General features: G+C 40.9%; 1 protein-coding gene across 2 annotated transcripts in view; it reads right to left on the reverse strand.

Annotated features, from left to right (window-relative positions):
* The window catches only part of LOC121453400 (elongator complex protein 2-like), a 42,194-nt gene extending 32,060 nt beyond the window's left edge, over window positions 1–10,134 (reverse strand). For both annotated transcript variants that reach the window (XM_041660148.1, XM_041660147.1), the window contains exons 1-3: window positions 9,960–10,134; window positions 6,458–6,536; window positions 4,429–4,499 (exon numbers count right to left, since the gene is read on the reverse strand). In XM_041660148.1, the coding sequence (XP_041516082.1) occupies window positions 4,429–4,499; window positions 6,458–6,536; window positions 9,960–10,097 (288 nt within the window). In that variant the 5' untranslated portion in view covers window positions 10,098–10,134. The remainder of the gene's footprint in view (window positions 1–4,428; window positions 4,500–6,457; window positions 6,537–9,959) is intronic.
* Window positions 10,135–10,275: the final 141 nt, after the last annotated feature.

The following is a 10,275-nucleotide window of genomic DNA, read 5'->3' on the forward strand; positions in this document are numbered from 1 at the left end:
CAGGAAGAAAAATCCATCAAGAGGAAATCTCAATTCTGAACATCTATGCCCCAAATACAAGGGAACCCACATTTGTAAAAGAAACATTACTAAAGCTTAAATCTCACATTAAGCCCCCCACACTAATAATGGGAGACTTCAACACCCCACTCTCACCATTGGACCGGTCTGCCAGACAGAAACTTAACAGAGAAATAAGGGAACTAACAGATGTTATGACTCATATAGACTTAACTGACATCTATAGAACATTCCACTGAAACATGAAAGAATATACCATCTTCTCAGCACCTCATAGAACCTTCTCAAAAATTGATCACATACTTGGTAAAAAAGCAAACCTCAGTAGATACAAAAGAAATGGGAGTAACTACCTGTATCTTACTGGATCACCATGGCTTACAGGTAGAATTCAACAACACTAATTTCAGAAAGTTCACAAACACAATGGAAATTGAACAATGCCCAACTGAATCACCAATGGGTGAAGGAAGAAATAAAGACAATAAGGACTCCCTAAAATTCGATGAAAATGACCACACAACATACCCAAACTTATGGGACACAATGACAGCAGTCCTAAGAGGAAAGTTCACAGCACTAGATGCCTACATAAAGAAGCTGGAAAAACCCCACGCTAGTGAATTAACAGAACACCTGAAAGATCTAGAACAAAAAGAAGCAAACTCACCCAGAAGGAGTAGACAGCATGAAATAATAAATTGAGGGATGGAATCAATAAAACAGAAACAAAGAAAACAATACAAATAATCAGTAAAATAAGGGGTTAGGTCTTTGAGAAAAATCAACAAGATTGACAAACCTTTATCCAAACTGACCGAAAGGCAGAGGGAAAATATTCAAATTAACAAAATAAGGAATGAAAAGGGGAACGTAACAACAGACACTGAGGAAATTCAGAGAATCATAAGGTCATACTTCAAAAACCTGTACTCTACAAAATTGAAAAATTTAATGAAATGGACAACTTTCTGGATAAGTACCACATACCAAAATTAAATCAATTAAAAGATAAACAAATTAAATAGATCTATAACCCATAAGGAATTAGAAAGTCATCAAAAATCTCCCAACGAAAATAAGCCCAGGACCAGATAGCTTCAGTGCAGAATTGTACCAGAATTTCAAAGAGCTAATACCAATACTCTTCAAATTGTACCAAACAACAGAAGAAGGAACACTGTCAAACCCTTTTTATAAGGCTACAATTACCCCAATACCCAAATCACACAAATATGCAACTAAGAAAGAGAATTACAAACCAATCTCCCTCAGGAACATTGATGCAAAAATACTCAATAAAATACTGGCAAACTGAATCCAAGAACACATCAGAAATGTCATCCCCCACGATCAAGTAGGCTTCATCCCAGAGATGCAGGAATGGTTCAACATACAAAAATCCATCAACATAATCCACCATATAAACAAGCTGGGAAAAAAAAAAAACCATGATCATCTCATTAGATGCAGAAAGTCTTCGACAAAATATAACACCCCTTCATGATAAAGGTCTTGGAGAGATCAAGGATACAAGGAACATTCCTAAACATAATAAAAATAATAATAATAATACAGCAAGCCAACAACCATCATCAAACTAAATGAAGAGAAATTCAAAGCGATCCCCCTATAATCAGAAACAAGAAGGCTGTCCATTCTCTCCATATCTATTCTATTAGTATAGCACTCAAAGTCTTTGCTAGAGCAATTAAGACAACAAAAGTAGATCAAGGGGATACAAACTAGAAAGGAAGAAATCAAACTTTCCCTATTTGCTGATAATATGATAGTAAACATAAGTGACCCCAAAAATTCTACTAGGGAACTCCAAAAGCTGATAAATATCTTCAGTAATGTGGCAGGATACAAGTTTAACTCAAAAAAATGGGTAGCACTTCTATATACAGATGATAAGCAAGCTGAGAAAGAAACCAGAGAAACCTCACCCTTCACAATAGACACAAACAACATAAAATATCTTGGGGTAACTATAACCAAACAAGTGAAAGACCTGTATGACAAGAACTTTAAGTCTTTGCAGAACGAAATTGAAGATTATCTCCCATGCTGATGGATAGGCAGTATTAAAACAGTAAAAATGGCAATCTACAGACTCAATGCAATCCCCATCAAAACCCCAGCACAATTCTTCACAGACCTTAAAAGAACAATACTAAATTTCATATGGAGAAACAAAAAGCCCAGGATAGCCAGAGCAACCCTGTACAATAAAGGAACTTCTAGAGGCATCACCATCCCTGTCATCAAGCTCTATTACTGAGCTACAGTGATGAAAACAGATTGGTAATGGCATAAAAACAGACAGGAGGACCAAAGAAATCAAATCGAAGATCCTGACATTAATCCACACACCTATGAACACCTGATTTTTGACAAAGAAGCTAAAAATATAAAATGGAAAAGAGAAAGCATCTTCAACAAATGGTGTTGGTGTAACTGGAAGTTGACATGCAGAAGAATGCAAATAGATCCATATCTATCACCATACATAAAACTCAAGTCCAAATGGATCAAAGACCTCAACATAAATCTATCCACACTAAACCTCATAGAAAAGAAAGTGGGATGTACACTTGAATGCACTCTCACAGGAGACCATTTCCTAAATATAACCCAACTGGCAAAGACACTGAGAGCAACAATTAATAAATGGGACCTCCTGAAACTAACAAGTTTTTGTAAAGAACACAGTCAACAAGACAAAACAGCTGCCTTCAGAACCCCACATCTGACAGAGGGCTGATCTCCAAAATATACAAAGAACACAAGAAACTAGACATCAAACTATCAAGTAATCAAATTCTAAAATTGAGAACAGATCTAAACAGAGAATACTCAACAGAAGACTCTCAAATGGCCAAAAGACATTTAGTAATCAGGGAAATGCAAATCAAAACAACTCTTGAGATACCATCTTACACCAATCAGAATGGTTAAGATAAAAAACAAAACAACAATGACAGTTTATGCTGGAGAGGATATCGGGTAAGGGGAACACTCCTCCATTGCTGGTGGGAAGTACAACTGTACGGCCATTGTGGAAATCAGTATGGCGATTTCTCAGAAAATTAGAAATCAACCTACCTTAAGACCCAGCAATACCATAACTTTTGGGTTTACACCCAAAAGGAGCACAATCACACCCCAAGAACATTTGCTCAACTATGTACATAGCAGCATTATTCGTAATAGCCAGAACCTGGAAACAACCTAGATGCCCCTCAACGGAAACGGATAAAGAAAACATGGTACATTTACACAATGGAGTACTACTCAGCAGTTTAAAAAAAAAAAAAGACATCTTTAAATTTGCAGGCAAATGGATGGAACCGGAGACAAATATAGCACATATTCATTCACTCATAAGTGGATACCAGACATAAAGTAAAGAATAACCAGCCTACAGTCCACAACCCCAAAAAAGCTAGAATTCTCTTCCAGAAACAGATGAAAGCAGATGGAGAGATCCACAACTAACATCTGGGCCAGGCTCCAGGTGAAGAAAGGGACGAGTGATAATATGAACAAAGAAAGGAGTCAAGACCATGATATGATGTGGAAACCCACAGCATCAGCTGACCCGAACTAGCTGAAGATCATAGCAGAGGATCACTAACTTCAGACTGACAACTGGGGAACCTGCATAGGTCCAAACTAGGACCCCTGAATACAGGACAATAGGGTGATTTGGACAGTACATGGGGCCACTGGCAGTGGAACCAGGATCTAATGCTAATGCCTGAACCAACTTTGTGGAACCCATTCTCTATGGAGATACCTTGCTCAGCCTGGGGGGTGGGGGCTCGGTTCTGTCTCAATGAGGTGATGGAACAGACTTAGTTAAATTCCCAGGAGAGGCCTTAACCTCTCTGAGGAGCAAATGGGAGGTGGGGTGGGGGGAAGGGGAAAGTGAAAGGAGAGGAGAGAGGGGGAACTAGGATTAGTATGTAAAAACTAACTAACTAACTAACTAAAGCCAAAATGAAGAAAAAAAAAAAACACAACCCAACAACAACAAAACAAAAATATAAAAACATGGAACCAGTTTTGTGTTGGCCAGCTACTTCTGGACATGGGGCTTGACCTAGATTATGTTTGATACATCCAGTGACACTCAATGGCAGAAAATATATTTTTTCTTTCCCAGTAGGTATAAAATGCAAACACCTGCTTGGCTGGGGACTTTGTGTCCACTTTCTCAGTGCTGGGGTTTCTTCTTCAGATTTTACAAAACAATAAAGTATTTAGGTTACAGATAAACAAATAAAGTAAGTTCATAGATGAGAAAAAAACGAGGGCACTCATAAATCAGAAAACAAAAAGAAGAGCTAAAACTTGAAAAGTAAATATAGTCATTTCTTAGAGTTAGAAACAGCTACTGACCTTATTATTCTCTAATTCCCAGTGAATCACTCGACTGTCGGATCCTCCAGACACCAATTCTGAGGAAGAGGCTGAAAAAGTTGTTTTGGTAAATATTTGCATTCATCTCATTCCTTCCCCTAGTTATTTTCTCATCACCTTCTTAGGGAATCTAAATCACACGGTGACAGACCTTAGTAGAGGGGCACTAATTACAGTGATAACACATGTAATTCATTTCATGTGACCTTACTTTTAAATAAAGCAAAATTCATGCTTCACAACAAAGTCCTATGGTGTGATTCCTGTGGTCTCTGATGTCAAGGGGTGGCAAGTAATATATTTACAACTAACTGTGTTTCTGCACATACATGAAGAGCCAGTCTTTGTATTATATAATGGCTTTTACTGATACACAACTTACTCTGATCTACTACTTGAGATAAGTGGTGTACAAAGTTTATTTTTTTTTTAAATATTACACACAAAACCACAGGAGAGTCTCACTAGCGCAAGAACATTCTGCACTTGCACCTAGATTATAATGCAGAATGAAAAGAAACTTAACTCAGAGTTAGACAACAGCACAGCCGGCACAGAAGGACAACTAAGAGAATTTCACTGGACTGAGAGTTACAGCAATCAACAGGTCCATTAGAAACTCTGGAGTCAGAGTCTCACAATAAAGAGAAATAATTCACTGCATTCCAGTGATTTTCAAAATTTTTGTCCCACTTCACATTCTTTAAGAATTTGAAGAACCAGCTGGGCGATAGTGACAGCACATGCCTTTAATCCCAGCACGTGGCAGAGGCACGTGGATCTCTGTGAGTTCGAGGCCAGCCTGGTCTACAAGAGCTAGTTCCAGGACAGGCTCTAGAACTACAGTGAAACCCTATCTCAAAAAAAACCCAAAAAAACAGATTTCGAAGAACCCCTAAGAAGCTTTTAATGTGGGCTATATATATCAGTATTAAAATTTTTTAAAAGTATTTTTTTAATAGTTTATTTAAGAACTACAATGATGTTGGGCTTGGAAACACATGCCTTTAGCCCCAGCACTCCAGAGGAAGAGGCAGGGGCACCTCTGTGGATTTGAGGCCAGTCTGGTCTACATAGTGAGTTCTAGGCCAGCCAGGACACAGTGAGACCTAGTCTTAAAAAAACAAACAAGCAAAGACACAGTTAAGATGGTTCATTACATCTTAGGCACCTGCTGTACAAACCCAGAGACCTGAGTTTGATTCTCAAACCCACAAAAAGGTAGGTGGAAAAATCAACTCTACACATGCACTGTGGTATGTACCCAACCCCACCAACAAACACTGGCAATAGTAATTTAATTATAATGATATACAAAATATGTTAATGCAAATTTTCATGGAAGCTGAAGAATTCTAATATTAGAACCACAAAAACTTAAAAAGAACAGAAGCACAATTTTATATGTCTACAAGGTTCTTTAATGTCTGACTGTATTAGAAAACAGCTGACGTTTCATATTTGCTTCTCTATTTAGTCTATTACAGCGTCACACATCATGTGGCTAATAGAAAAACCACAAAGCACACTCATGACAGCTGTGAATGAATACACTTCCTAGTATTATGAAAACATCATGGACCTCACACATCTTGAGATCACCAAGGGTCCTCTGATCCATTACCACCCCTTACTTTCCAGACTATACTATCAAGTGCAACAGGCATACAAGATCTTAACTAAGCAACAGTCCATCTTCAGCTGAAACAGACTGGGTCAACTGTCATTCTCCACCTATGCCCTGCTCAAAGGTTTTCCAACCAAAGGTTATGGGCATAGGTGTATCCATGCTTCAACTGCTATCAAGTAAAAACACTAGTCAGCTACCTAGTCACTGGATAGACCAGTTACCATTTTTTCCATAAGCTTGCTAAGAGTACTTTCTATAATGTTCACCCCAAACTGACATCAATCAAGGAAATGATAAATTAAGAGATAACAATGAAAAAAATTACTAACTGTAATTTTTCAAAAAGCATGAGATCAGCCTTCTTGGCTTTCTACTTACAGCCATCCCGTCTACGTATCCACTCCAGGCAATTGACTCGGGCGGTGTGACCATTCAGATTGTTGACAACTACCCTTCTCTTTAGAGGAAAAAAATATCAATTAGTACATTAGAATGTAGTACACAAAGGGATTGATAAATAAGTAAAAATCAGCTGTCAGTATTTTGATGCAATAAAAAAGAACAGAATTCCAGCTCAAGAGCGGTGACACACACCTTTAATCCCAGTACTCAGGAGGCAGAGGCAGGTGGATCTCTGTGAGTTCAAGGCCAGCCTGGTCTATAAGAGCTAGTTCCAGGACAGTAGGACTATTGACACTGAGAAACCCTGCCTCAAAAAACCAAAAAGAAAAAAAACAGAATTCCATCAACAGAGTTGCCTTTCAAGCCATCAACCTCTAACTGTGGCTTGAGTTACCCATTTGAGGGTCATAGTCCTCGGCAAAATACTACTAAGCTGCATTAAGAGAAGGTTTAATTTTTTTTCCCATATGCATTGGTGTTTTGTCTGTATGTGTGTCTGGGTGTTGGATCGCCTGGAACTGGAATTACAGACAGCTGTGAGCTGCCACTGTGAGGATCAAATTTGAACTAAACTAAGACCACCCCTCTTATGCCCTCTCCATGACCCCAAGTTCCTGAAAATGGGAGTTGAACTCCACCCTGGGTATAACTGATAAGGATAGATTGATGACACTAACCACATGGCTAACTACATGCTTCAACCATGAACATGTATTTTTAACTGCTTTACTCTTCAGTTCTGTACTTCCCCTCACCATAACCAATCAGGTTAAATGTCAGCTACCCCAAGACCCTCTGACCAGGCTGTGACCCACTTGTGGTTTTCCCTTATATAAACCCTAACCTGTAAATATTCAAGACCACTCTCCTCCACCTGCTGCACCGGAGTGATGGACAGTGGCCTAAGCTTGGGGTTCTAATCAATTAAACCCCTTTGTGTTTGCACTGAATACTGGCTCTGTGGTGTTCTTGCCACACGGGCATAACACGATGTGGGTACTGAGAACTGAACCACGGTCCTCTGGAAGAGGAGCCAATGCTCCTAACCACTGAACCATCTCTCCAGCCCAAGTTGATGGTTAAAAAGAAAAAAAAAATCTGTAGTTAATGTACATAAATTCATGGTTAATCAAATGGTAGGTTCTTTAGCCCCAGTGACAGTGGCACGGGTCATGAGGCCACAACTGCTAAAAACCTTCTTCTAAATCAGATCCCTGCAAGTTTTACAGTCAGATCCTCCGCTACCCCTGGGCAGCATGACTTCACACACAGCTAAAGATCTCCTCATAGGATGTCTCATTACAGCCCTTTCCAAGTTTGTTACCAGTAGCACTGACTTGACGCCTGCTTGTATGCCAAACAGAATTTCTCACGGCTGGGAAAAAGGAACGGGTAAATGTGCATAAACAAATGTATTTAACAAATGAGCTCTCTGAGGTTGGAAAGCACTTAAATGCAGTTCCTTGTCTTCCCACTAGAATGAAAAGTAATTACTCATTATCTTTGTAGCGTCACAACGCCTACAGCAAGCCTAGACCGGGATCTCAAAAAATGCCAAGAGAACATCATCCTCAAAACTGTACTGTAGCAGTGTGTGTCCGTGTGAAGGCCATAAGCTGACATCAGAATGTCTTTCTCAATCAATTCTCCACCTTTTCTGAACCCGAGATTACTGTTTTGCTAGACTAGGTAGCCAGTGAGCTCTGGAGTGAGCCCTGGAGTGAGCCCTGGAGTGAGATGCACATAGACACGCCTGGTTTTGACATGGGTGCTGGGGGATCTGAATTTAGGTCCTCATGCTGGCTTGGGAAGCACTTTACCCACTAGGAGCCATCTCTTCAGACCCGTATTTCAAGTGTTCTTATTCCTTAAATTAAGTACCCAACCAGAAAATATTTGACAAAGTATTGACAAAGTATTTTGGGTGTTCAACATATGGTATGTTAAAAATCTTCTAACATGCCGGGTGGTGGTGGCATGCACCTTTAAGCCCAGCACTCAGGATGCAGAAGCAGGTGGATCTTTGTGAGTTCAAAGCCAGCCTGGTCTACAGAGCTAGTTCCAGGATAGCCAGGGTTACACATAGAAACCCTATCTCAAAAAAACAAAACAACAAAAAAACTTGGTACTATCAGGTTATCATTAAAAAAATGTGACAGAGGTGGAAATGGTGGCTCAGGTCTGTGGTCTCAACGCCTGGGAGGCTAAGGCAAGAGCATGGTAAGCTTGAAGGCAACCTCAACCAAGTGGCTTCAGAGGCAATGCAGCCTAGGCTACAAAGTGAAACAAACAGCAACAAAAAGTCATGGAAGACATGGGAACAAATCCACTGCCTTCGCCCAAAGGTGGGCTTCTACTGGCCTAGTTCGCCACTGGCTGATGGGCAGTGTATAAAGTACACCTTTGGTTTGATATGCTTCTTCTTACCCATCAAGAATGTATGATAAAGGGATAACGGTGAGAAAAGCTAAGAGCACGCTAAAGGGAAGAGGAGGCAACTAAAATTTTTTTCATATAGAATCTTGTATCTGCAAAAGTTGAGGGAGATGAAATTCCAAATCAAATGTTAACAATGCAGCACTGTAGGAAACAGAGACAAGCATCTGCACTGCATTTTGGTTTCCAGCCTTTCAACTGTGACGCAGGACCCATGCAACTCTAACTTTTACCACCATAGAGTAAACGGTGGCGAGGCTTCATAACTCCGGTAGAATACATTAATTACTCACTTGAGAAGCTGAATAGGAAAACTGACAAAAAAATAAACAATTAGCTGATCTTCAAGAAATGGGTTAAGTTCTGCCTTATAACCAGGGCTTAGGACTCCCATCCGCTATTTTTCCCATAGTTCTTTAAAAGCTGCATTCACAACCGGGCGGCGGTGGCGCACGCCTTTAATCCCAGCACTTGGGAGGCAGAGGCAGGAGGATCTCTGTGAGTTCGAGGCCAGCCTGGTGTACAAGAACTAGTTGCAGGACTTGCTCCAAAGCTACAGAGAAACCCTGCCTCGAAAAACTCAAATAAATAAATAAATAAATAAATGTTGCATTCACATATCTAAAATATCCGTAGCATTTCTTTGCAATTCAGGACAGGCTCCAAAGCTACAGAGAACCCTGCCTCGAAAAATCTAAATAAATAAATAAATAAATAAATGCTGCATCCACGTATCTAAAATATCCGTAACATTTCTTTGCAATTCAGCGTAAGCTCGTTTAAAGTATAGTGGGGAAACAAAGAACTCAGATGCCGCGTGTGGCTTTAACCCACGCCTAAATTTTAATTTTTCTAAGGGTTCTGAGAAAGATGCCGTCCTTGGGGTTTCAGTTCGGGGGTCACGGGCCACGGTCACCCTAGGTAGAGGCAGCGCCACGCAGGAGAGGACAGAGTCCAGGCCCCTCGGGAGGCTCTCCTAGACCCCTTAACTGTAGTCGGCCTGCAAGCTAGGCCCGTCGTGTGCGCGCCTAATCCCTCGTACCTGAGGGTCGTAGAGAACCACGGAGCAGGATGTGCCGAAGGCCAGGAGTCCTCCATGCCCGCAATTCCAACTCAAAGTTCCTCGAACCCCGTTCGGGCAGCAAAAAGCGTGAGCCACTTCCAGCAAAGGAGGCACCATGATGCCAGCTGGTCAGCGGCCGAGACACTCCCGCGCACTTCCGCTCCAGAGCGGAACTACTCTTGAAAGCAGCGGCTTCTTCAGCGGACGCCAGCCGGTCCGCATTTCCGAGGGGCCGGGGCGGGGCTAAGACGGCCCGGCCCCGCAGGCCACGCCTCCCGGCCACGCCCCCGCCTGC

This window comes from Microtus oregoni, unplaced genomic scaffold (assembly GCF_018167655.1).
Source record: "Microtus oregoni isolate MIOR12 unplaced genomic scaffold, Mior012 000011F_ref0000422, whole genome shotgun sequence".
NCBI lineage: Eukaryota > Metazoa > Chordata > Mammalia > Rodentia > Cricetidae > Microtus > Microtus oregoni.